Source organism: Balaenoptera ricei, chromosome 12 (genome assembly GCF_028023285.1).
Source record: "Balaenoptera ricei isolate mBalRic1 chromosome 12, mBalRic1.hap2, whole genome shotgun sequence".
In the NCBI taxonomy this organism is placed as follows: Eukaryota; Metazoa; Chordata; class Mammalia; order Artiodactyla; family Balaenopteridae; genus Balaenoptera; species Balaenoptera ricei.
Genome location: NC_082650.1, coordinates 1787656 through 1814131, shown reverse-complemented (window position 1 = coordinate 1814131; position 26476 = coordinate 1787656). Strand labels below are relative to the sequence as shown.

Below are 26476 nucleotides of genomic sequence, written 5' to 3'. Positions count from 1 at the left end.
GGCGGCCGGTCCTGCCCCCTGCAGACAGGAGGGGAGCTCAGCCTTCGCTGCTCTAGGCGGCTGGGTGGCCGCTTCTGTGGCCCTCTCGTCCTTCGTGACCACCTGCGATGTGCGCAGACGAGTAGGGCAGGCCTAGTACCCGATATCGTGTAGACTGAGAGTCGAGATCGCGACCAGAATATTCTGGGTTCATATTTAGTATTCTTTGTGCTTCACGAAAATGTCTGCTGCTCATAAAACGGTTACTGCGAACCGTCTTTCAAGGAGACGCTTCCGAGACCAGCGGTCTCTCAGCTGGCCCATCGCAGCTTCGTCTGCTGCCAATTGAGTGGTTCATCTTCCGACTCAGATGACCCGACAGCTCACGGGAAGAATCCCTCCCCCTTGGGTAGGGCAGGGAGGGGGTGTTTTCAGAGACGCTGTGGGCTGCCTTCCTGTTTGGCCTTCGTGTAGAAACTGGCCATGGCCTTCCGGAGCATCCCAGGCATGGAAGCAGTTGAATTAGAGGCTTTGTAGCAACTTCAAGCAAGAATCAGTAGGAACCCTAGCGGAGAGTGGTACCTGCGGAGGGGCCTGTCTCAGAAGGCAGCAGAGTGTTCTCGGCCTGTTCAGATGGGAGACCTGCCCAGGATGTTGAGGCTGGAGGGTAGACACAGCCCACCTTCGGGAAGCGTCAGTTCTATTCAAGGAGGAGAAATAAGTTCATACTCAAACCAGCATGTGTGCGTTTGGGAGTAGAACACGAAGTTCCTGTTGTGTGAGGGGAGAACAGTTGCCCTAGGCGAACTTCAGATGTCTGCTCTGGGCTGCTGTGAGCCGCACTTCTTACCTGTCTCTGCCGCTGGAGTAGGCCAGCACCTGTAGGTCTTCCCCTAGAACTCTGGACAGAATCATGTTCCTTCAGTTACAAAGAAGGGGACGCCTGCACCCGGGGAAGGGAGCCCCGCTGACTGAGGGCCGAGAGCTGGTGTCGTCCAGCGGCAGCCCTTCCCCTGTTTGCTGACGGGGAGGGAGGGCCCTCCCTCCAGAGGGAAATTCCTCCCCGAGACGCGGCAGGAAGCTTCCAGTGCTAGGACAGGACGCCAGAGTCCTGTCCTAATAAGTGGCCTATCAGGGGGCCTCTTTATCTGGGGCCTTAAAGTTTTTTTAGGGTGAGTATTTTTAACGGGTGGCAGCATAAGCAAAAAAGGCCTGCAGAGAGAAAGGGTAACGTGCTTAACCGACCTGTAGTTGCTTTTCAGAGAAAATGTCAAGAAGTAAAGGATGTTTGGGCCCCGTTTTGTATTCAGATATTTCAACATGAAATTAAAGATACAAGTTTACCGTATTTTTGTGGTACAAAAGTATAAAATGTAAACACACAGCTCTCAACATACTATCTTTTTAACTATTTTTTTCGGACTGCCTCAGTATCGCAAGGCCTTGGGTCAGGCTTGCGTGCTGCTTTCAGAATCCCAGCCTAGTTCTTGGTTGGAGTAGCTTCAGTCTGGGCTGTATTGACTCACTCTATAAGAATGATTACGATGTCTATTCAGGTCCAGTTTCCCCAAGTAGAGCTTCCTACGAGACTGTTTTGATAGCATGCGACTTTTCATTCCTTTAATGTGAAGCAGCGAGCTTGTCTGCTTCTCATGTAACCTCACAGCGTTCGTGCCCTGTCAGTCACCGGCGCTCAGAACCATTAACTTCCCGACTTAAGCTGAAGTGCCCTTTAACTGTTGTGAGACGTAACTGTACACCTCAGTGTACCACCGGGGGGTCTCTTATGTGGGGAAAAGTGAGAGGTTCTCTTTTCTCTCTCTCTTTTTTTTTTTTTTTTTTTTTGAGTAAAGCGGCATATTTTTGAAAAACAAAACAGTCTGTGTTTTGAAAATGAAAATACGTGAAACAGCTTACCCAGGAGTGGAAAGAAACTGCCTTAGTTCTAACAGCACTGGTTCATTTGCTACTTTAAAATAGAAACCAGTGAAACTGAGCACAAGCGGAAGGCTCCTTGTTTACCACCGTCAGGCTTTGAAGAGAAAATGCCTGTTTATAGATTTATAAGATAGAGTTCTGTACCTTTAATTATGAGAATTGAAATTGTTCTGATTTCTTAAAATTATACTCTTATTTAACTTAAAAGAACTAATTCAGTGTACACTGCTTTTCTTGCTCAGAACTTGTTTTTAATTAGGTCTAGAAAGTACTGATATAACATAATGAAATTAGTTTTTGCTTTATTGGGTAACAGAAACACCTCTGTTGCATTCATGCAATTTTACATTCTTCCATAAATTACTTTTCTGTAGATGTTTAATGTGATCAGTTGCTGTTTTATTTTGTTATTTTTATTTGGGTGCTGTTTCCCATAATTTGTGCTGATGACTCTAAAATTCGTGGTGAGTCCTTTCCTCTGCATTTCCACGCAGCAGGGCACTTCTGACTGCTTCCGTGCTTCTTTGCTTCTTAATCATTAGCATCTACTCCTGCTACAAAACTTCCAAAACCTAATAATTATCCTAGCATCCCTCTGGGCTTATACCTAGAGTATACTAAAGAGGCAGTTAAATTAATTTGTCTCCTTGAGAAGGGCATTTTAATTTTTTTCTGAGATGTTTTATTTTTGTTCGCTGACATGAAAAAGCGTGATGATACAAGTTACTTTCCCACCAGATACAGTTTTTGTTCCACAGAAACCAAGCAAGAGTCAAGTTGTTCAGTTTTTGTTTTGGTTTTTGTTTAGGAAAAAAATACACTCCAACAGTTCAGATCCAGAAGTTAACATTTTCTGGTTTTGCTATGAATAATCTATAGAATAACTAGTGATTATATAGATGCTGAAGTACACCTTGAGTGATTTTATGTCAGGGATTCCTGCAGTGGTTAGAGGTTGAACTAGATGGCCTCAGTGCTATTTTAATTTAAATTTTTGAGTCACCTCTTGTGCCACGCTTGCCCAGGCTTGGAACAGAGAAGAAGTAAATGGAGAATGTGAGCTTTTCCAAGTCGCCATTACCTTAGGCTGTAACTACAAAAGTAGCTGTAGCCTACGGACATGGCAAAAAGAGAGTCTTACTCTGTTCTCTGCTAGTCAAATGCGCTTTTAATTCACGGCTCCCTAAGGCGTTTTCGACCTGTATTTTACAGAGAAATGTGACCAGGAGGGTACAGGAGCTGAAAGCCGAGTAGAATACGTCTTTAGGTGTTTGAAGGTGTCCTTAAGTATTTGAATGGTATGAAGGACAGATATTAAATTTGTTTTGTATTATTTCAGAAAGGCAGAACCTGAAGGACAAAAAATAGACAGCGATGAGGTGATGAATTTTAGAACAGCAGGAAAGCTTTTGGACTAGGAGTTACCAGAAAATGGAGTACACTGTCCTGGGAGGCAGGCTGTAGGCCCCAGACGCTGAAGGTGCTCGAACAGAATGGACAGTTACTTGGCAGACATGTAGCAGGACAGAGTTCCAGTGAGGTTCCTCCCAAATTTCAGCTTCACATTCTGTGAATCAGACTTTGGGGGATCCCTGAACTGGGAAGGAATGCTTGGAGTCTGGGGTGGGACCCAGAGGGAACGGATGGCAAAGGGCCAGGACGGACGGGAGGAAAGCTAGAAGCCTTGTCCCTAAGGCGAGGCAGGCCGCTTGCCCGCTGGAGCTTCTGCCGCCACGTGAGCCTCACCCCACCGCATCCAGAGGCTAGTGTTCACCTGCCACGGGCCACGAGAGTGGGGAGTCTTTCTTGACCTTCACAGTGGAAACTAAACTGGGGCGAAGGACGGGGGTGACCGAGTGTGTTTCACGGCTCCATGCGCTGGAGTCCGTCTCTGCCTCCACGTGAGCTGCCGAAGCTGAGTCTATTCTAGTGAAGGAACTGTGCTTGTTTCACGTGTGACCGTCCAGGATAAAGCCCTCCCGCTTTGAGCCGCAGTTGATGCAAGCGTAGTTCTGGAGCGGTGGGGACAGAGTCGTTAGGCGGCGGGCTCTGGTGTCCGCCGTGACCTCCGCCTGGTGTCTGTCCTCAGCTGTGCGTGTGCTCGTGTCGTGTGCGCGTCCTGTGTCTGGCGCTGGGACGCTCCGGGCGCAGACTGAGGGGCCCTGTCCTTAGTTGCAGGACGAGGAGCGGCGGCGGCAGCAGCAGCTGGAGGAGATGCGGACCCGCGAGGCTGAGCAGCGGGCCCGGCAGGAGGAGCACGAGCGGGGCCGGCGCGAGGCCGAAGAAAAGGTCCTGGTGCCCTGAGGGCTGGGGCTGCGCGCGGCGGAGGGGCGGGGCCCGGGGCGCGCGGGTTGGGGGGGGGGCGCTCCTGATGCTGCAGCCCCGCCGGCCAGCCCCGCCCCCTCCCTGTCCTCCCGGCCCTCCCCCCTCCCCCTTCCCCCTCCAGGCTGTCCCCCTTCCCCCTTCTCCTCCGGGCTGTCCCCCCTCCCCCTTCCCCTCCTGGCTCTCCCCCCTCCCCCTTCCCCCTCCAGGCTGTCCCCCTTCCCCCTTCTCCAGGCTGACCCCCCTCCCCCTTCTCCTCCTGGCTGTCCCCCTTCCCCCTTCTCCTCCAGGCTGTTCCCCCTCCCCCTTCTCCGGCTCTCCCCCCTCCCCCTTCTCCGGGCTCTCCCTCTCCCCCTCCCGGCTCTCCCCCCTCCCCCTTCTCCTCCCGGCTGTCCCCCCTCCCCCTTCTCCTCCAGGCTGACCCCCCTCCCCCTTCTCTGGGCTCTCCCCCCCTCCTCCTCCGGGCTCTCCCCCCTCCCCCTCCCCCTCCTGGCTTTTCCCCCTCCCCCTCTCCTCCGAGTCTTGTCGCTCAAGCTTGTGGACTGTGGGGCCTCTGTGTGCTCGGGGCTCTGGTCTTTGCTGGACGGGGTCCAGCTTGTCACTGTGAAGGTGACAAGTGTCCAGTTGTTCACAGGGAGGTCGGGCCGTGGGAAGGACAGGAAACTAGGAAGTCACTCTGTTAACCTTAAGGATTTCAAATAGGTTATTTTATGACTTAATTCTGGTCAGTGGTAAAGAGAGCAAATGGCTTATAGAAAACACGATACAAAGAAATTTAATTTAGTGTGTAATCTGGTAGATATTCTGAGTTATTGCTTTGTTTCCATATGTGGGTTTCTGAGATTCAGGTAATCCTTTTAATTGCTTTTAACACGACAGCACACTTGAGCTCCCCTGAGAAATGGGCACTTGGTCACGCTGCCCTCCAGGCCCTAACATCTGTGGGCGCGTCGCCGCGGCTCTGGGCTCGTTTCCGGGTCTCTCCAGGGCCGGCCGGTCCCTGGACGAGGTGTGGGAGAAGCCGGCCTTCCGTTACTTCCCTTCTGTGAAGGCGGGAGCTCTGAGGCCACGGCTCCCGGTGGGAAAAGTCCAGCGAGCACCCTCACAGCCCAGCCTGCAGGAGGGAGCCTGGGGGCTCTGGTAGTGGCGGGGTCTGTGGGGACGCGACAGGCAGAGAGTAAGACCGTGGACGTGACGCATGACTCGGTTAAATGCGAGCCAGGTGGATGACGTGGGCACACCTGCACTGAAACGAGCCATGTCTGCAGTCTGTTGGCCTTTACCGTTCCTGTCATCGTGCTCTCGGCTGTGCCTCGAGCTTGTGCGCTGTTCCCAGAGCCCGGGGTTTCATGGTCAGGCTCCCCTCGAGCCTGTCAGAGTGATGCGTCTGAGGAAATGGGGTTTCCACAGTTGGAGCCGCTAGACCCGGGCTTTACAGTGTCTGTCGTGCTGCTGTCCCGGGGCTGCTCGCAGGGGGGTGCTTTCCTGGCCGGGCCCCTCAGCTGTCCCACCTCTGCCTGAGCCCTCGGCCACCCGGGAGTAGTGCCCGCGGGGAGGCGGCCAGGCCGTGTTCTCCACGTTGGGAAACTCCTGGGTTATTTGCTTTATTTCCGGTGTGCATTCTCACAATTCGTGATCATGTCAGATGCACCTGTGTGTGGGTAACTGCTTCTATAATTGAGCGCTCAGTGTAAAAAGAAGCCAAATAACCTATTTTTTATATAGCATGTCCAAAATTGATGGGTTTGCTCTGTCATAGGAAAACGTGCCGTTCACTTTTTGGGTAGAATGAAGTCTTCTCGGTTCATGTGACTGTATACCTGCTCTTAGTGTAACTGAAAGAACGTGTTTTGGTTTCCCTAAAATGTTACCAAGTGAGCTTTGTTCACATAATACTAAGATTCCTCACAACTCCACTTAAACTCTGCAGAGGTCATTCCGGATTCAATTTCCCACTCTAAGAGAATGCTCATTTTGTGTAGAAAATAAGGTAAAAATGTTTTTCCTTCAGGGTGTCTCAACATAGTGTAAGAAGATAAAGTGAGAAATGGGGCCCAGGGCCAGGATTGAGGCTGGCATTTGTTCTTAGTGTTTTCTTCCTCAGAAGGTGCAGCTTTGCCCACTGTGTACTCGTGTGTGTGTGTGTGTGTGTGTGTGTGGAGAGAGTAGGGGGAAGACACAGTGTGCAGAGTGAAATGGGGACTAAAACTAAAAACTTTAATCCTAATGCCAGCAAGGCCCCTAAAATTAGTCATCTTCTGTTGAATGAATTTAAAGTCCATTGTACTTCCATTCTGTACATTGAACATTGTACATTGAACATTCCTCAAGTTAAGGCAGATTATTCTGTTTGATCTTTCATCTCCTTTCTTCTGCACTTTTTTCTTGTGTTCTGCAACTTTTGTCAATCTTTAACAAAACTGTGCTGTTACCTTTTTTAATGTTAAATTAACACTGTCAACTGTAGTTTGTGCAGATGTATGTCAGAAAAAATGTACAGTCTGTGTCAAAATATATTTGAATATCTTGTTGCCTGGCTCTCTCAATTTTCTGTCTGGCAGGGAGTTTATTAAGATTTGAAATATCAGTTAAGAACCATGGAAAGCATATTGGTTACTTGTGACCTTGGAAAGATGAGTAATGTTTTTTACAGTTCGGGGTTTCCTATTCGCTTCCCTCTGAATACCTAGAAGTCAGCCAGGTGACGTAATCACGTCCTTCTTGTCAAGGAAGGACCGCTCTTCTGAGTTTACCGGGGTTCGGTGGAGAACCACGCAGGGCTGCACTTCTGGAAGTGCCAGCTGTAGAAAGGCAGTTGCAGCCTAGTTTTGGTGTGCCTTTGTCTTTAAACTCGGGAGTGGCAGGTAAGTTACTGTCCGACCGGCAACAGAAGGAGAGAGAGAGAGAGAGCAGCGGCTGGCGAGTTCTGCCGCCGAACCCTGGATGGGACAGCCATGTGGTACCTGGGGCTGGGGCCCTGACAGCTCCTTCATTCCTCCCTCCCCCGTCCCCACGCGGTCTGGCGTCGGAGACTCGAGTCCCAGGGGAAGACGGTGTCTGGGTCCATCCGCCGTGGTGCTGGGGGACCCGCGGCAGGCCCGTCCACTCCCGCCCGCTGACCTTGCGCTTTTGTCCCCTGCCACAGAGGCGACAGGAGGAGGGGTATTACAGCCGCCTGGAGGCGGAGCGGCGTCGACAGCACGACGAGGCCGAGCGCCAGCTGCTGGAGCCCGAGGAGCTGGGCCTGGGCCGCCCTCCGCTCCCGCGGGGCTACGAGCCCCCCGCCCCCGGGCCCCCGCCGCCGCCCCAGCGCACCGCCTCCTACCTGCAGGCGCAGGTGCTCTCCCCCGACGCCCTGTACACTGCCAAGCTGGTGGCTTACACCGAGGAGGAGGAGGAGGAGGAGGAGGAGGAGGACGGCGGCCCGGCAGGTCAGGACGCGCCCTCCAGCGCCAGGCCCTCCCCCGCCGCGGCGCCCGGCCTGCGATGGCGGCTCCTCTCCGGCCCGCCCCCCGGCCGCTGCCGGCAGTACTGCGCCCGCCCCCCCCACGAACCGAGCTGCTGCCGTCTGTCCGGCCGGCCCTCCGCTCCGCTGGGCCCGCGCCGCCCGCCGAGGAGCGGGGCCCTCTCTGGACCGCCGGGCTGGGCCTGGTGACCTGCTCTCTACGCGCAGCCTCAGGCCGGCGCTCCAGCTCTGGGGCAGGCCCTCTCAGGGCGCCAGCAGTAATCTCTGCACTGGAAACCGTCCCCTTTCCTCAGCCAGCCGGCGGCGGCAGCCCTCCTCCGCCTCCCTGACCGCTTGAAGTGCTGTTGGTCCCGGCCTTCGTCCCCTGCCTCAAATAAGTGTGTGCGCGGTCGAGCACCTCGGTGTCCACAGTTAAATTTCTGCTTGTCGCTAGTGCCGTCGGCCCCTGTGTACTTCCAGCTGTTTAACACACGCAGAACTCTGTGTTGCCGGCTAAGCCGCCCTGTCGGGGTGGGTGAGAGGCGACCCCCGCCCCAGCCGGCCCCGTCCCCCCCGCTCCCTCCCACGCTCGCACGTCCCGGCCCTGCTGGCCAGGCCCCGGGGGCGTGCGGCTGCCTCTGGCCGTGACCCTCCGTGGACCGCAGAGCGCACCCACGGGTGCTGCAGGCCCGTGTTCCTAATCAGCTTTGGAGACAGCGCTGAAAGTCAGATTGAAAGTACAACTACGCGTTAGCAAGATTCAAACTTCAGCCTGATCTGGCCACTTTAAACAACATTGGGAGGCTGGCAGTAAATATTCTCAAATTGAGTCTTCTCGGTTCTGCAGAGTCCGTGCATCGGGCTCCTGGCAGTTCTAAAAGAACTGAATAATCAAACTCAAGTGACCGTGACTCTTAGGTAAACGAGTTTTACTAGGATCTTTCTTGCCACCTGAGTCAGAGCTTTGATTCACTTGGAAAGTTTAGTAGATAATCCTTAGGTGGAGTCACTTAGAAGCCAACATTAAATCTTTTTGTAAAATTTCTGTTGCAAATATCTAGAATGTGGTACCTTTAAAGACCTGTGTGACAATAGCAATTTTTGAAGCAAGATGCCATCAGTCTCCTCGCATCAGATTACAGGCTGAACCTTAGATATCTTGTGAGTGCCGTGACACAGATAAATAGGTTTGGTGAGGGATACTGTAGTGAGGTGTCACTTCTAACCATCTGGGCTTTCAGTCACATCACTAACCCTTATTCTATTTCACACCACAAGTACCACATGGGAGCAGGGTACACCCTGCGTCTGGTCGCTCCTGCTTCTTGAAGGTTCCTCGCAAAGTGCAGAGCTCTCTGCGTTCTGGCCTCGCACCCGCCGTCTCTCTCCCATCGTCTCGCCCTTTGGGCTCCTCCCTCTGCCCTGAGCCTCTGTGGCCGGGGCTTGGTTCTTGCCCTGAGCCTCTGTGGCCGGGGCTTGGTTCTTGCCCTAATGCTGTGAGGAGTAGGATTGGGATACGGACTGGAGTGAATGATGTCAAGTTCTAGCACAGCAGCATGTGAAAAATGTGCTTTCCTAAAGCTCTTTGAAAACGATTGGAAGAGTGTGTAGTGTCACTTCATATATAGTCAGCTGAAACTATTTGATATTCTGATTAAAAATTGTGAAATTTTTCAAGAATTGATTTTTACCAGTGGGAAGAAGCAAGTATTCTTAAATCAAAGCTCAAAAGATAAAACACAACGTTTTTAAAGCAAAATGAAGGAAAAATGTAGAATTAAAATTGAAAGCTTTTCACTCTGCAAATAATTTATCTAAAGGCCCGGAGCAGATTACTTTAAGTTAGAGATGTGTTTCTCTTTAATCTTTTGAGTCTTTGCGGAGGATGGCTTCCCGGGCCACGATCCGGTGGCCTGCGCTGGCTCATGAGGGAAGATGCAGTGCGTGGGGGGACCCGTCAGGAGTGGCGGAGCTCCGTCCTGGACGCATCAGACACGGCTGCACGTCACACGCTCCTTTTATAAAGGGAGGAAAGAAACAAACATTCATTTCTGTGCAACCTGTCTGAAAAGGATAATTTTAGTGTTGAAATATTGTGATAGTTTTGTGGCCTGTTAAATCCAGTGCACGACACTGTCAGTGTTTGCTGAGTACTTAGAGCGTTTATTTCTCCACCCTAGGTTATAAGCAAAAGATTTTTCAAAGTGTGACATTTTCTCGCTGATGTTAACAGTTAACAGAAATACCTTGGTACTGATTTAATCGTACATCCTTAGTGGCATTATTACCTCATATTTGGATGCATCTGAAGCTTTTTACGTGCATCATCTCTTTTGATCTTCAACAGCCCTTTGCAGTAGAAGGGCATGTGGTGCTGGTACCAGGCCGGCCCATGTCACTCGCCCACAGTTACCAGCCGGGCCATAGGCCGGGTGTCTTGACCGTCACACCATGCTGCTTCAGGTCTCCTTTTTATTTTGTCAGTGATTTTGTATATGCAGCATTAGTATCAAACGTTAGGGGGTTTTAGTACCTCATTTTTTTCCAAAAGTTTTGTTTTAAGAATTATAGCCATTTATTTTGTGGGGGAACAATTCAGTAGCTGTCCTGAAAAGAGGAGCATTACTTCTTAATCTTTGGGTTACATTTGCTCTCTGTGATTTTGTAAGAAAATTCTTAGTGTCAGGAGTGTCTGAAAAATTTTGCTATCTCCCCACTTAAGTCAGTCTTCTGTGGATTTTTATTGTGAATTCATGATAATTACATATTTTACCTGATTTGAGCTTTTCGGCTGTTACCCCCTAAGACTTAGGCTGGTTTCCTCTCTAATAATAAAAGGCAGCAGGCCAGGTACTTAGCACCTTGTGCGGGTCCTGATTGGGTCGCTCAGGCCACTGAGGGATGTGACGGATCCAGTCCCTCCAATTGATGGATCTTTTACTGATTTGAAGAGCCTTTGGCTGCTTCTTTATTCAGGACTTAAAGACGTCATGAGCACTGCATCTTCATCATGAGTGAAGTTTTGGAAATAATGCAAGTACTTTAACTTTGACTTTTCCTTTTATGGAAAAGGACCAAACTCTTACGTGGGATCTGCTGGAACACTGATGGGGGCCCATGACGTTTATCGGGATCCGAGAGAGAAACTGTCTAAAAGGTATTGCTAAAGCTTGCTAAAACTGAAGTCGTGCCGGACGAGTGTCTCGTTGTCCTCAAGGACTGTTTTCTTGCACCACCGTTTGTGAGGCTGGATTGAAATTTCAGACTTCGTTGTCAGCTCAGCTCAGGTGTTTCTCATTATACAGAATTGTGTGAGCACAGAGGCTTTGTTTATCTTGTGTTGTTGCTAACATAGTTCTGCTTCAGACAGTGCGTAGGTACCAGGCTTTCTGGTCGGAACTTTAGAAGCAGCTGGACACATTGCTGTTTGCTTCCACCAGAGAAGGTCGAAAAGTCCAGGGCAAAAAGCCCAGGTGTCCTGATGGACGACGAAAGGCCGCCCCCTCTGTCTTCAGGGAACGTCCTCAACTAGGTTTTAGTCCGAACGGCTGATGCCCGAACAGTTCTTAAGTCATTGACGTTGAACTAATCCAGAAAATCTTTAGCATCTTCCTGTAACTTTTTATTAAGTTAGTATATTGATAGATGCCTCTCGGATACATGTAGAATTCATTAAAATGCTGGATTTTAAAACGATACCTCTTCAGTTAAACTTAACTACTGAGCATTATCTGCTTGCTAAAACTGAAGTTACTAGCTTTTTGAGAGTTGGGTATGACTGGAGGAAGTTAACATTTTAGTGAGGAGAACATTTCGCCCTTTTTCTACGTGGGTTTAAATACAGCCCACAGGCAGGAGTATGACAGAATTTAACAAAGAATGCGTCTCTCCCGTAGGACATTTTGCTTAGTTGCCCATCGTGTGAACTTAGCTGCTCACTGACGGGTGGTCCCTATTCTGAACAGTAACCCTTCGCATTTTGCTTAGTTGCCCGTTGTGTGAACTTAGCTGCTCACTGACGGGTGATTCCTATTCTGAACAGTAACCCTTTGCATTTTGCTTAGTTGCCCATCGTGTGAACTTAGCTGCTCACTGACGGGTGATCCCTATTCTGAACAGTAACCCTTTGCATTTTGCTTAGTTGCCCATCGTGTGAACTTAGCTGCTCACTGACGGCTGATCCCTGTTCTGAACAGTAACCCTTCGCATTTCCTTCCAACGCAGCCAAGACGCGGATGTACCTGGGGGTCCTGGAGCCCCGGAAAACCTGACGTTCAGAGAGCGCCAGCGCCTCTTCTCCCAAGGCCACGACGTCTCCAATAAGGTGAAAGCCTCTCGCAAATTAACGGAGCTGGAGAACGAGCTGAACACGAAGTGAGGAAGGCCCCTGTGTCCAGCCCAGGCCTCTCGCTGTGCTTCGGGGCTGCGCCTGCCTGAAGGATGGGGCGGGTCACCTTCCCAAGCCACTGGTGATCCCTGTTTCCAGAAGCGTTGGCATTTGGAAGCGTTCCAGCGCTAAGAAATTCCATTTTATTTTACCAAGAGGGTGTCATTTCTACAATTTAGACCCTGTCTGCTTTCTTAATTATCTGACTCCCACGAAGATAACTTTTTCTGTTAGTTTCTCTTTTAGAGTCTGGGCTTGAAAGGGGGCAGAATGAAGGGCAGTAGAGGATAATGAGATGCTTCTTCTCCCCTGTCTTCCCCCAGGGAGCACAAAGAAGTCCTATTTCTGTTCTTTTTCTGAAACCTTATGTTCGCTTATCAGACAGAGTAGCTTGAACTCCCCAGACTGTCGTTTGCACTGTGTAGCGGCACCTGCAGTCTGTTTTGCGGGAGAGTCAGGTTTCACCTTCCAGGAGAGACCACGCGGAGACGCGCTGGTGTGCTGAGGAGTCCAGAGCTGGCGTCCTGTCCCTGCAGCCAGGAAGCAGCCCAGACCCAAGCGTCCTCTAAGTAAGATGCTCCATCCGGCTCCCTACAGGGACAGCCCTCCGGATCAGCTCTAGTATTTGATTAAAACAAGTTTCTCCAAGAAGAAAATTTTGAGGATTTAAGCTTAGGAAATTTTATTTTTATAAATATCAGATGATTATTATACCAGTAAGTCATTGGTGATTTTGAAGATGGCAGTTACGTTGGAAAGTTAACTGTTTCATATATTCCAAGGGAATCTATAAAAGAGGACATCTTTACGGAACAGTGTTGACATGAATAGGAACAAAAATATCTTAAGAAGAATGAGAGCTTAGTAGGTGACACTTGAGCACAACTCAGAAATTTAAAATTTGAAAAAGAACTGGATTTACATCGATCTGCTGTCAGGGAAAGGAAGGGGTTCGATTGCATATGGCATCTGTAATTTAAATACTGTAAGAAAAGTTCGTATGGCAGTTCAGGCTATTTTTTTACATTCTAATAGAGTTATTTAATTTTCATGTATTGAATTATTAGTTACCACTGTCACTTCTTCAGCTGTGAATACGTGGCTGGTGTTGGGGAAACGGACCTCACTTTGTTTTATATTATGTGATGTTCAAACAGTAAATTACTTTGTGATTAAGAGCAGATTTTCTATTTGACAAGCCCTGCTGTGGGTCTAGATGATTTTTCTGTACCGTGTTGTTCTCTTACCAGTAGGTGTGTTAGGAGAATACGCACGCTTTCATGAGAGCTCTATGACGAGTCATTAAAATGCGAGTGTAAATAGTTTGTGTGTCTGTCAGGGTTCTTATTTGGAAGTGTGCTTTTACCATGTCCCTTGTTAAGTAAGAGAGTGAAGTGGTTCTGAGTGTTTACGAAGGATTTGCATGCTTGCTTCTCCCAGACGTCTTGAGAACACTGGCAGCCTTTTGGGGACTAAATCCACACACCTTCCTTAAAGAAGAAGATGCAGGTGAACTATTATCCTGTTAATATATAGAAAAACAACAAATACACCTAAGTACATGCAAGAACATGTAAATATTTACACGCGGGGATATTGGTATGTGTGGTTGTAAACCCGTACACGTGGATTTGGCCGTCCTTGGACGATTAGGTCAAATGTGAATATGTGTAAAAGTGCTTTTCATAACTGTGCATTACTATGGAGAAGACATCAGAACTGCTGTAGTTTTCCATTTCTACTGTATTTCATTGGCAACCTATTTTTAATAAACTTTGTATGTATTTAAGTGCATTTGCTATTATTTTGACAGTGCTGAAAAGACTGTGCTATCAGCCCGCCTCCCCTGTCTCCCCCTCCCGTCCACTCATCCGCCCACCGGGCGTCACTCCCGAGTCGGGAGGACGTTCTCCGTCCCGCTCGCACGGCCGGACGAACGGAGGGCCCGGGTCCCCTGTTCCGCGGCCCCAGCGCTCAGCCTGCGGGCGTCCAGCACTGGCCTTGCGCTTCGGCCGCTCTGTCCTGCCGGGCACCGAGGCTGCTGCTCGGCCACGCCCTCCCGCCGTTGCCCGTGTGTGAACAGAATGCCTGCGCCACGTGCTTGAGGGCAGGCCCCGCCCACCGGGCGCTCGCGGGCGCCTGCGTGTCCAGTTCCCCTTCACCGTGGCCTCTGAGCGGGGCTGTCGGGTTTCAGGAAAGACTTTCCCGAAGGAAGGGGCATCTCGGTGGTAGAAACTCGGGAGACCTTCTCGTAGCACCGGCTGTTAACGTGTTGGGACTGGAAGTGTTCACTTTTAGTATATTTTAACGCCCAAAAAGTACTTGCGGTCGGGAGGACGAAAACTTAAAAGAGACGGTGTTAATGCTGATTCCGTTTCATCGCAGGGCCACGGTTCTGTTGCTTTTAATGGCAGTAATGACTCTGCCCGCCAGGGGTCTGTCCGCTGGGTCAGCGAGCACCGGACAGCTTTCCAGTGTGGCCGTGGGACAGCGGTTTCCTCTCTGCTTTGCCTGTGGAAAGCCGATTTCAAGGATTTAGTTATACATTTAGGGTAACATTAGGCCCTGGCAAAACTGAGGTGGAATGGCTTGCAGAAGGGAAATAGGTACCAAAAGTGACCAGTTCTCACAGTGCTTCCCTGGTGGCGCAGTGGTTGAGAATCCGCCTGCCGATGCAGGGGACACGGGTTCGAGCCCTGGTCTGGGAGGATCCCACATGCCGCGGAGCAGCTGGGCCCGTGAGCCACAGCTACTGAGCCTGCGCGCCTGGAGCCTGTGCCCTGCAACGGGAGGGGCCGCGATAGTGAAAGGCCGGCGCACCGCGATGAAGAGCGGCCCCCGCACCGCGATGAAGAGTGGCCCCCGCTTGCTGCAACTAGAGAAAGCCCTCGCACAGAAACGAAGACCCAACACAGCCAAAAATAAATAAATAAATAAATAAATAAATAAAGTAGCTATTAATTAAAAAAAAAAAAAAGTGACCAGTTCTCATGCCTGTATTCATCCAGTTTATTCAAAGAAGTCATGTAACCCCAAAGATAACATATTCGACTTGAAATTGGGATATAAAAAAGCCAATTTCTTGCACAATTTATTGAACAAATATGAGTGCCTACCTGTGAGTCCCTGGTCACCCAGGTATCCCAAAGCAGATCTTGGGAGACAGGAATACATAGTTCGTTTACATAAACATAGTAACTGAATTTGCATAAAGAAGATGTCCAGGGCACTTAGACGGTTTACTAGAAGGACCCAGTTGAAATCACGGAGATGGTAGACTGAGAAAACAGCCCTCCCTTTGGGAGACAAGACTGTTACAGGCAGAAGGGGACCCTGAGGTAAGGCTGCTGCCCTCAGAGCAACGGGCCAGGGCGCCCGAGCCCAGGCAGAGCGGTGCAGGGGGACCAGGGGGCGCGGGGTGGGCACGCAGCTTCCTGTGGGATCTGAGCAGGTGAGGGAGGAAGCCAGCGCCCTCCTGAGGGCGGCTCTGGCCGCCATGGGGAGAAAGGGCAGGCGGCGTCCGCGGGGTGACGGGGACCACGCACGTCTGGGGCTTGCCCACAGCGGGTTTCCAGCTTGAATGACCAAGTGGACGATGGGCTGCTGCTGGAGATGGGAAAGACGAGGGGCCGGGGGCGGGGGCACAGCTGAGGTCCGGGGGGGTCGGCAGAGTTTATGGAGGTGCCGTCGGGGAGCGTGGGCAGGGTGTCTGCAGGGCCACGGCAGTGTCTTCACGTGTCTTCCGTGGGTTAAGCCTCATTTTTTACTGCTCTTGTAAAGCTTGTATTTTATTCTTTATGGAGAAGACAGGTGCAAATGGCCTAAATCTAAACTGGTGACAATGGTTCCAACTTCAAACTGGGATTTTTAAAACACAGTATGAAACATTAAGTAATCTAACAACAGAGAAAGGAGAGACCTGAAAAACACCAGGTTAATTGTACAGCCTGAAAAAAGCCCTGTCTCCCCCAAGTTTTTCCTCCGTGGGGATGGGCCCAAACACGAGGACAGCCTGAGTTGAGCAGGAGGTGTGATACGCGCCACGCGGCGTGTCCAGAACAGGGAGTGAGGCGTCGCCGGGGATCGGGGCCTCCTTGTTGGTTGTCCTGATTTCTGTTCTTTACCTGTCGTTACCCGAGTACTTGAAGATTACTGACGGACATGGAAACTGTCCCAAAGCCTCCCGATCTTGGGACATACAGTTTGACGTATTTCAGTGAACCCGTCTCTCCTGGTAGTTTGGTGGTGTTTCTTGCTCATTCTTCCCAGTTGTTTAATTGACCTTTAATACAGTTAAAGCGATGGCACAGAAGAAACTGGGTGCCGCTTGCTTTCCCCCTGAATAGTCCGTTCAGGTCTCCTCTCAGAAAGGCTCCCCATCTCCTGTGGCAACCAAAGACACGAGTGGAGTCCAGTCAACCCCAGGAACTCGGGGGGAAGAGTGGCCTGCGGATGGGGGTCCCACCCTCGGGTGACCAGGACGGAGCCTCCGTCTCGCGGGCACTTTCCCGGGTGGCACCCGGCAAGGACGGCGCCGACGGAGTCTGGCCCCCGTAGCAGAGAGACGCCCCTCGGCGGGGCTGGCGGTGGGAGCGGACCCTCGGGCCGGTGATGCCAAGTAGCCGCGCCTGGCGGCGGTGGGAGCACTTTGCTCCGGAGCCGCTGCAGCGCGGGGGTGACGTGCAGCCGGGGCTCAGCTCCAGATGCGGCGGGGACGGCGGGGACGGGGGGGCTCGGGCGATGCAGTGTCGCTGCACACACAGCAGGAGCTGGATCGGGCTTACCCCCCTCCCCCATCGAGGAGAGCGTCCATCTGTCCGTGGAGCCGGGAGACACACAGAAGTCTCTCTGCTTGGTCCGCGCTGCTCACGACCGCTGCCCGCCATCTGTCACGTGCCAGGCCGTCACCGCCAGGTCATCGCCTTGCCACGGGGACCGAGGCGCCTCCCCCTCGGCGCCGGCTGCAGCACAAAGACGCGAGGGTGGGGCGAGGGAGCGGTGAGGACCCGGCCCCGGGGCGCTGGGTGGGAGACGGGACCCGGGTCTGCACTGAGGCCGGCACCTCAGCTCTGCGACCCCGTTCCCGCGTCCTAAGATAAAGGAGGGTGCAGTAAAACACGCTGCTAACCACTTAGGAAACTTTACATCTTCCAGTAGCCACTTAGAAAATGGGTGAAATAACTTATTTTGCCCAATATATCCAAGAAGTGTAAGATGGATCCGTGAGCTATTCCACGTCCTCCTCATGCAGCCCGGCGATCCGGAGTGTGTTTTGCACTCAGCACGTCTCCGTGTGGACCGGCCGTGCCGAGCGCCTGCGGGTCACTGGGCTCCAAGGGCCGGTGCTGACGGAAGCAGGCGGATGTGCTTGAGCAGCCTAGTGACCAGGCCACGTGCTAAAATACGGACGGGCATTCCTAAGTGTTGGCCACTGGTGTTGACTGTTCATTAATAACTTCACGTCAAAGGGCTTTTTCTGTGTATCTGAATCCAACTTCTGTGTTACATTAGGCAAACCGTGTTCGTATTTGGACACACAGGGTAATCGAGGCCAGGAGTTCAGCTCAGGCTGTTGGCTGGTGGTCCGGGCCAGACAGTGTGAGGCCCACAGGGCAAGTCAGCAGAAGGTGGGCCCGGAGCCCTGGGCTGGCCCTGGCTGCCCGACCTCACACTACTGGATGCTTCAGTGCACTTGCTTCTTGAGCTGCTGATGTAAACTAAGAGAACATTAGCAAACGGTTCCAGCTTAATCAGTTGATGGCAACAACTGGCACAGACTTTGGAAGCTCTTAAATATGAAAAACAATGACAATTTATCTGCCAGAAATTAATATATACTCTCAAGGCTTATTACTCCTTTGAAGGTGACAATTTAAAATTTGCACAGCGACTTCCCTGGCGGTCCAGTGGTTAGGACACCGTGCTCGCACTGCAGGGGGCGTGGGTTTGATCCCTCGTCAGGGAAATAAGATCCTGCATGCCTCACGGCCAAAAAATAAAATAAAATAAAATTTGTACAGAACTCGGTATTGTCTCCTCCCCGGCGGAATAAAGTTACTCCTGGCATATCACTGTACCAAAATCCCACCTACCATTTGAGACTCTGCTCGGAGACTGGAGGGATTTTCCAGAGACTTCTCCTTCCTACCTCTCACCTGAATGCTCTCTCCTGCCCCAAACTGAAGACCCAGGACAAGGGACAAACATTTTCCTGCTGGCACTGGGATTCGTCCTCTGGGAGCACAGCCTCCGGCGGCTGCGGGGAACACCGGGGCAGGCGCAGGGCCAGGGCCTGCGGCGGGGCTGAGGGCAGACGGTGCCGGGACCTCTGGCTTCCCGGGAATCCCTGCGAGTCGTTCTGTAAAGTCTGCGAAGAACAAGCAGTGCAGAGGCAGAGGTGACCCGGAGCATGGAAACCCGGGTGGAGTCCGCAGACTCAGTGCGTGGAGTGGGCGTTCGGGAGCCCAAGACCCCAGCTGTCACGGGCTGTCAGTCTTTGCACGGGTTGCATGCCATCTTGACAAACCTAATTCTAGTCACTTGCAAACTTTTAGAGATACACAGATGCCATCATAAGAGGTCAAATTTCATTTCTCATCTTCCCGGGCATCAGTTTTTTTCTCTCTAGAAAAATGAGATAAGCTTGCAATTACATAACTGTTGAAAAAATGTTTACCAGGTTCTAAGTGACATGTTTCTGCTTTTTTGGTTTAATGCTGTTTAAGAAATGCATGCATGCCATTTATAAAAATCAACGTGCAGGGCTTCCCTGGTGGCGCAGTGGTTGGGAGTCTGCCTGCCAGTGCAGGGCACACGGGTTCGAGCCCTGGTCTGGGAGGATCCCACAGGCCGCGGAGCCACAATTGCTGAGCTTGCGCGTCTGGAGCCTGTGCTCTGCAACAAGAGAGACCCGCGCACCGCGATGAAGAGTGGCCCCCGCTTGCCGCAACTGGAGGGAGCCCTCGCGCAGAAACGAAGACCCAACACAGCCATAAATAAATAAATAAATAAATAAATAAATAAATAAATAAATAAATAAATAAATAAATAAATATGTTAACTGTTAAAAAAAAATAAGCCAGTGCTTATATTATTAAAAAAAAAAATCAACGTGCAGAGAGGCTTACAAAGCAAGTCACAGCTCCTCTGCAGTCTTCCCCACGCCCCCGTCCTTCTACCTAAAGGGAAAAGCAAGCATTTTTTTCCTTTTCGTTTTGGACCTAAAATGCACAAGATACCGCTCTGTCCACGGCACGTAAGTACCTGCTCACACAGGGCTTCCCCTCGCAGCGCCCCACTCCAGACAGGGCCGCCGGGGGTGCTTACCGTGGGGGGCAGCACGTGCAGTGCTGCGGGTGTGAGCGGCAGAGATGGTGTCGGCCACCACTTCCCTCCACAGTCCATGCCCTTGTGTGTGACCTTCCAGGCTGTCCTTTCTCTCTAGGCCAGAGGCGCAGGCAGTGCACGGTGGCCACATGTGGCCTCACACCCAGTGACGGGCTTCTAGGTTCCCTGCAATGCCCTGCTGCCAAAACCCGTGCGGCGTCTTCGCAGGTGTCCCCGAGGCACCCAGGGGAGGTGTCTAGGAGCACGACTGCTGTCTCACACGTGCACAGCACACACACGTGGGTCATACACGTGCACATCACACCTGTGCCCACACTGCATCTCACGAGGCAGTGCCAGCAGGCGGTCCGCAGTGGCCTTGCCAGCCCCCGGAGTGCACCCCCCCAGCACATCTGCTGCAGTTACACCCAACCCTATACCGTTCTCGGGGTATTTATCTTCTCTAGGCAGCCTCTTCTGATTAACCCTCTTCTGTGGCGGATGAGCACGTAGCTTGTTGGCAGGTCCTCTCCGTCCCCTGCTGCCTCTAGGTTTGATCCAGTTATTCCACGGAATAACTAACCGAACCGAGCTCCTGTTACATGCCAACACTACTGTAGCGTCTGGGGAGTCATCGGCCCCCGTCCTCTGGAGCTGCAACGACCAAGTAGCTCTGCAACTCCTCTGCCAGAGGCCATCAGCCCTGAGAACAGGGCAGCAGGATAAGAGCGGCTAGGGAGTCTCAGGTGGGATGGTCCGACCAGACAGAGGGTGGGAGGGAGCCTTGGGACTGTCTGGAGAGAACTGTGGGCGGAGAGCGCTGGGGGGGCGTGGGCAGAGTCGGGGGTGGGCAGGGAAGGAGCAGCTGCCCAGGCCCCCCAGGCTGCTTTGGGTTTTATGCCAGAAGAATGAGAGGCTGCTGGGAGGAAGTGACCTTAGACTTTTAAATGCACCCCATCGAGAATAGACCACAGACGGCTATTGTAACAATCAGGCCATGGACAAAGGTGGCTTTGCAGGGATGGGGTGGTGAAGGGGCCATCCCTGTGTGCGTCCAGTGGGGTCTGTCGACAGATGGGATGTGGCTGAGAGACCACGAGAAGACCAGGTCCGAGGCTGGGGTCCGAGTGAGCAGGGGCCTGGGGCTGCAGGGGGCCGGGCGGGGAATCTGTGTGGACACCCCCTGGGGCGCTATGATGCAAGGGAGAGGGCAAGCTGGACGCAGACGTGGACGTCCTCAGGATACAGGTGGCACTTGTAGGCTGGAGAGTGGCTGAGAAGACGGAGAAGGAGCCCCAGTGAGACAAAGGGAAACCTGGATGGCCGGCGCCCCCTAAGCCGAGACCCCTGGACTTGGCCTTGGGCCGGACCCGCCACCTCCCCTGCTGGGTGGAGGAGGGGCAGGCCAGGCAGGGGGCTGCGCTGACCTTCACCCCCCAGAGGACCCGGGCTCCCTGCAGGGTGAGCCGCCACCCCAGCTCTTAGGGTCTGGGGTGGAGGGGGTCCTGCCCCTCGGTCCTCCGCCAGGCTCCGCAGGGGGCCGCTGGGAGGGGCCACACCCACACCGTCCCCTGTCCCCCTGTCCCTTCGCGGGTGTGCTGACAGCTGCTCTGCTGGGCCGCCCCCTCGCCCGGGGGCCTCTGCTGGGGGCCTGTCCCCCCTCGCCCGGCGCTCTGCTTCCTTTGTGTCTTTTCCTTCGGGTGCTTTGGCCAGCTGGTCCTCAGGTTTGCAAATTTACCTCCGATCCCTCCCCCGGGGTCCCCCTCCCCCCCCCCCCGCCCCGCCCCGCCGCTGGCACCCACGCCCCACCCAGGCCCCCACTCACCACCCCCGCGTCGCCTTGGCAACCACGCGGGGCCCTCAGGCTAGGGCAGGGCGGGCGGCGGGCGAGGCAGCTACAGGTCAGCGACAGGTGAGGGGGGAGGGGGCCCCGGGCCACCTGCAGCCCAGGCCCCGCGGCCCCGCCCCGCCCACCTGAGCTCCCGCCTCCCGCTCTGTGCTGGGCGGTGGGCGGCTGGGCCGCACGCCCCACCCCTACTTCTCCCCCTCTACGCCCTCCGGGCCTCCCCCTCCCACCTCGACCCGGGCCTCCCCCTCCCGGGCCTCCTCTGCCCTCGCACCAGGGACGTCTCCCCCCCGCCCCCCACTTTACTGAATGTGTTCTAAATACTGTGCTAAATGTAGGCAGTCAAGCAACAACAGCTGTCTAACCCCCGCCCTGAGAGGAACAGATAAACGCTGCCCAGGGGAGACACTCCGTGTGGTCAGCGGTTCTGGTGCGGCCCGGGGGGGGGGCCTCGCCTGAGCCGTCAGGGAGCGTCACCTGCAGAGCTGGTGGAGCTGAGTCCTGGGGAGGTGGGTGAGGAAGGAACCGCGCCCCCCAACCCCGCGGGGGCGAGTGAATGAGGCTGGGTGGGGAGCAGGGTGGGCTCGGGGTAGACAACAGGCGAGGCCATAGCCGAGCCTGAAGAAATGAAAAAGGACAGAAATCGTACAAAGAATGTTCTCTTACTGCAGTAGAGGGAAGTTAGGAGTTAATGACAAGGAATTGATAAATTCACAAATATGTAAAAATTAAATAAGACACTTCTAAATAACCAAGAGATTAAAGAAGAAATCAAAAAAGAGGTTAGGAAATATTTTGAGATGAATGAAAATTAAGGTTCCACACACCAAAATTTATGGGATGCAGCCAAAGCAGTGCTTAAAAGGAAATTTATAGATGTAAACACCTATATTTTAGAAAAGAAGGTAGGTCTCATGTCAACAACCTAACCTTCCACCTCAAGACACTGGATAAAGCCCAGAAAATGAAACCCAAAGCTAGCAGTAGGACGGAAATGATGATGAGAGCAGAAATAAATGAAAGAGAGAACAGGAAAACTATAGAGAAGATCAACGAAACCAAAAGTTGGCTCTTTGAAAAGATCAGCAAAATTGACAAACCTTTAGCTTGACAGACTAAAAAGAGAGAAGACTCAAATTAGTAAAATCAAGACTAAAAGAGAGGGCATGACTGCCAACCCTGCAGAGATAAAAAGGATTGTAAGAAAACACTCTGAACAACATTGCTGACTAATTACACAACCTGGATGAAATAGTCAAATGCCTTAAAGACAAAACTACCAAAGCTGATTCAGGAAGAACTAGAAAATGTGAACAGAACTGGAAGCAGTAAAGAAATTAGTAATCAGGGGCTTCCCTGGTGGCACAGTGGTTAAGAATCTGCCTGCCAATGCTGGGGACATGGGTTCAAGCCCTGGTCCAGGAAGATCCCACATGCCACGGAGCAACTAAGCCCGTGAGCCACAACTACTGAGCCCACGAGCCACAACTGCTGAGCCCATGTGCCACAACTACTGAAGCCCCTGCGCCTAGAGCCCATGCTCCACAACAAGAGAAGCCACCGCAATGAGAGACCTACGCACCGCACCGAAGAGTAGCCCCCGCTCACCGCAACTAGAGAAAGCCCACGCGCAGCAACGAGGACCCAACGCAGCCAAAAAATAAATAAATAAAATAAATTTAAAAGAAAAGAAATTAATAATCAAAAATCTCTCACGAAGTAAAGCCCAGACCCAGACAGCTTCACTGAGGAATTCTACCAAACATTTAAAAAGGAATTAACACCAGCCCTTCACAAACTTCCAAAAAATAGAAGAGGAAGGAACACTTCCCATTCCATGAGGCCAGAATTACCCTGATACCAAAACCACACAAAAACATTTCAAGAAATCTACAGAACGATATTTCTTAATGAATATAGATGCAAAAAACTTCAAAGAAATATTGGCAAACTGAATCCAGCAATACATGTAAAGGATTATACATCATGACCATGAGGAATTTATCCCAGAAAGGCAAAGTTGATCTAGTAACAAAAATCAGTTAATGTAATAGACCATATCAATAGAATAAAGGACAAAACCCCCATGATCATTTCAATAGACCCAGAAAAAGCATTTGACAACATTCAACTCCCCTTCATGACCAAAGTACTCAACGACTAGGAATAGAAAGGAATTCCTCAACCTGATAAAGGGCATCAAGGAAAACAAACAGTGAACATCGTCCTTAATGGAGAAAGGGGCAAGAGAAACGTGTTCGTCCTCCCCGCTTCTGTTTAACATCATCCTGGCGGTGCTAATCAGGGCATTAGGCAAGATGATGGGGGGAAAAGCCATCTATATCAGAAAAGAAGAAGTAAGACTGTTTCTGTTTGTAGATGACATGATCTCACATATAGAAAATCCTAAGGAATCCATCCCCGCCCCCCCAAAAAAAACAAACAAAAAAAAAACTATTAGCACTAATAAGTAAGGTCAGCAAGGCTGAGGGATACACAATCAATATGCAAAAATCAATTGTACTTCTATTCCATAGCAATCAGCAGTATCATCAAAGATAACCAAATACTTTGGAAGAAATGTAACCAAATACTTTGGAAGAAATGTAACCAAAGAAGGGCAAGGTTTGTACCCTGAAATGATGCTCGGTATCACCAGCCACCAGGGAAATGCAGATCAAACCACCGTGAGGTACTACTTCACACCCCCTAGGAGGGCAGTTGTCAGAACCACAGAGGGTGAGCTGGCAAGGGGCGGAGGAATCAGAGTTCTCACACACTGCTGGTGGGGACGTAAAATGAACACAGCCTGGCATTTCCTCCAAATGCTAAACATAGTAACTGTACGCAATTCCAATCCTAGGTGTGTACTCAAGCAAAAGGAAAGTATGTCCACACAAAAGCTTGTGCGGAAATGTCAGAGCACTATTCATATTAGCCAAAGAGAGGAAGCAACCCAAATGTCCTTCAGCTGATGAGTGGATAAAGTGTGGCCTCTCCATATAATGGAATATCATCAGGCAATAAAAAGAAATGGAATACCGATGCATGCTGCAACGCGGTTATGCCTTAAAAACATGGTGCTAAGTGAAAGAAGCCAGTCACCGAGGACCACATATCGTGGGATTCCATTTATGTAAAATGTCCAGAATTAGCAGATCTGTAGGGACAGAAAGTAGACTAGTGGTTTCCCAGGGTTGGATGTTAGGGGTGATGGTGAAGGGGTGTGGGTTTCTTTTGGGGGTGATGAGGATATTCTAAAATTAGTTTTGGTGATGGTTACACAACTCTGAATATACCTAAAGCACCTGAATTATCCACTCAGCACGGCGAATGGCGTGAGAGTGGATTGTCGCTCAGTGAAGCTGTGGTCGGGGGCGGGCACTGACCACTGCACCTGTACAGGTAGGAGGTGTTGGGATCTTAGAATTAAGTGGACTCCCAGGGAAATATTCGAGGGATTATTTTTTAAGAGGTAAAATTGACTGAACGTGATAACAGAAACCTAGATGGCTCCGAGGTTTCTGGTTTTCCAACCAGTCACAGAGAGAGTGTCCTGAAGTGACCCCAGTTCTCTGTGAGCTGCGTGTCAGCAGCCTGGGGGAGAAGGGCTTCCCAGCAGGAGAGACCACACCCGAGCCTGCCTTCCTGGGAACTGGCGCTTTCCTCTCCCCTAAGGCCTCCAGGTGCTGCCTTTCTCAGCATCACTGTACGCGGCTAATACTCAACCGCCTCTGCCGAAAGCCCTGCAGTGCCTTCATTCCTTGCCCGCCCGCTGCGCCTCCGGCTGGCTGATCTTCTCTGCTCCTTGGCTTGCTAAGCTCACTCCCGCTGCAGGGCCTTTGTGCGGGCTTCGCTCAGCCCCCCTCCCTCTCAGCGGGCCGCCTGTCCGCGCTCACATCACCCTGTTTCCATTCTGGCGGAGCCGCCTCTGTCCCCGCTTGTCTGTTCCATCCACGTGTGCCTCTGTTTCTCCACGGGGCTGCAGACTCCACAGCACCTGGACAAGCGCCTGGCACCTGATAGATTTCTAACAAGTGTATTTTGAATACGTGAAAAAAAGGAAAGAAATGGTGGGTTTTGGTGAGCAGGGTCCTCGGAACGTGCCTTTCAAACTTACATGTGCACAACGGTCACCTGGAGAACTTACTGAAATGCAGACTCGGGTCCATTTGGGGTGGGAGGGTCCAGGATTCTGGGTTTCTAGCAAGTCCCAGGAGCTGCTGGTCTGGGGCCCACACCTGGGGCCAGGAGACGTGGACACAGGGCCTGGGCGCCCGTCAGGGTCCGAGGTGCCCCTCCAGCCCACCTCCTCCCTCGTTCTTTGCTGGCTGTGTGCTTGCATCCTTGGACGTAAGTCTTCCTTGTGAGGATGGAAGTGACTGCTGGTGAATTTCACTGACGTTGATCATTTTCCTTTCTGGATCCTCGGATGCAGGCCAAAGAAGAGAGAATAGTTGAACTGGAAACTGAAAATGCCTTTCTTCATCTGAAATTGGTGGAGGTAGTATTTTTACATGTCTTGGGATTGAGCTGAACTATGTCCAGCGCCCAAGTTTGTTTTCAGTCTCTGCAGAAGAAAGCAATTGAGGTGCTCTTGTACTTTTCCTTTTCCCCACCCAGTGAGGACCCTTTAGTCGAAGTTTAAAGTATCTTCTTATACTGAGCCAGCTTAAGTTCTAAGTTCCTATTATCTCTGTGCTCACAAGTATTTAGTGAGTAATAAATTAATGAGGTACTTGTGCTTTTCAAAACAACTTTATTGAGGAATAACTTAGGTACCAGAAATTCACTCAGGTTAAGCGTACGGTTCGGTGTTTAGTAAGTTTGAGGTTGCATCCCCACCACTGCAATCAACTGTGGAACTCTCCCTTCCCCCCTAAAGATAAACCTCTGCATGATTCTGCCCATGTCATCTGGCTACCTCACCAAAAGGAGAAACAGGTTGGGGGGAGGCCTCAAAGACACCTCTGCCCACCTTCCCTTGCAGGTTAGTTCTTCACTTTGAAAAACAAGGGGACACAGATGAGGAACGTTTGGTGGATATTGACTCGTTTTATTTGTACACGATTTGCTGTTGCTGCCTCTGGTCAGCTGAAAAGTGACCCCCAAAGATATCAGGTCCCAATTTTGAACGCTGTGGATGTGACCTTCTCTGGGAAAAGGGTCTCTGCAGACGCGATTGAATTTGAGGTGGGAGCTGATCCTGGGTTATCCAGGTGGGCCCTCAGTG

At 51.6% G+C, this 26476-nt stretch overlaps 1 protein-coding gene across 10 annotated transcripts in view; it reads left to right on the top strand.

Moving 5' to 3' along the window:
* The window catches only part of AFDN (afadin, adherens junction formation factor), a 133797-nt gene extending 119937 nt beyond the window's left edge, over positions 1-13860 (top strand). For 7 of the 10 annotated variants that reach the window (XM_059940834.1, XM_059940836.1, XM_059940828.1 and 4 more), the window contains 4 exons: positions 4090-4206; positions 7385-7670; positions 10757-10841; positions 11909-13860. In XM_059940834.1, coding sequence (XP_059796817.1) covers positions 4090-4206; positions 7385-7670; positions 10757-10841; positions 11909-12062 — 642 coding nt within the window. In that variant the 3' untranslated portion in view covers positions 12063-13860. The remainder of the gene's footprint in view (positions 1-4089; positions 4207-7384; positions 7671-10756; positions 10842-11908) is intronic. The other 3 variants (XM_059940837.1, XM_059940835.1, XM_059940831.1) reach the window with 1 other exon arrangement.
* The last annotated feature ends 12616 nt before the right edge of the window (positions 13861-26476 follow it).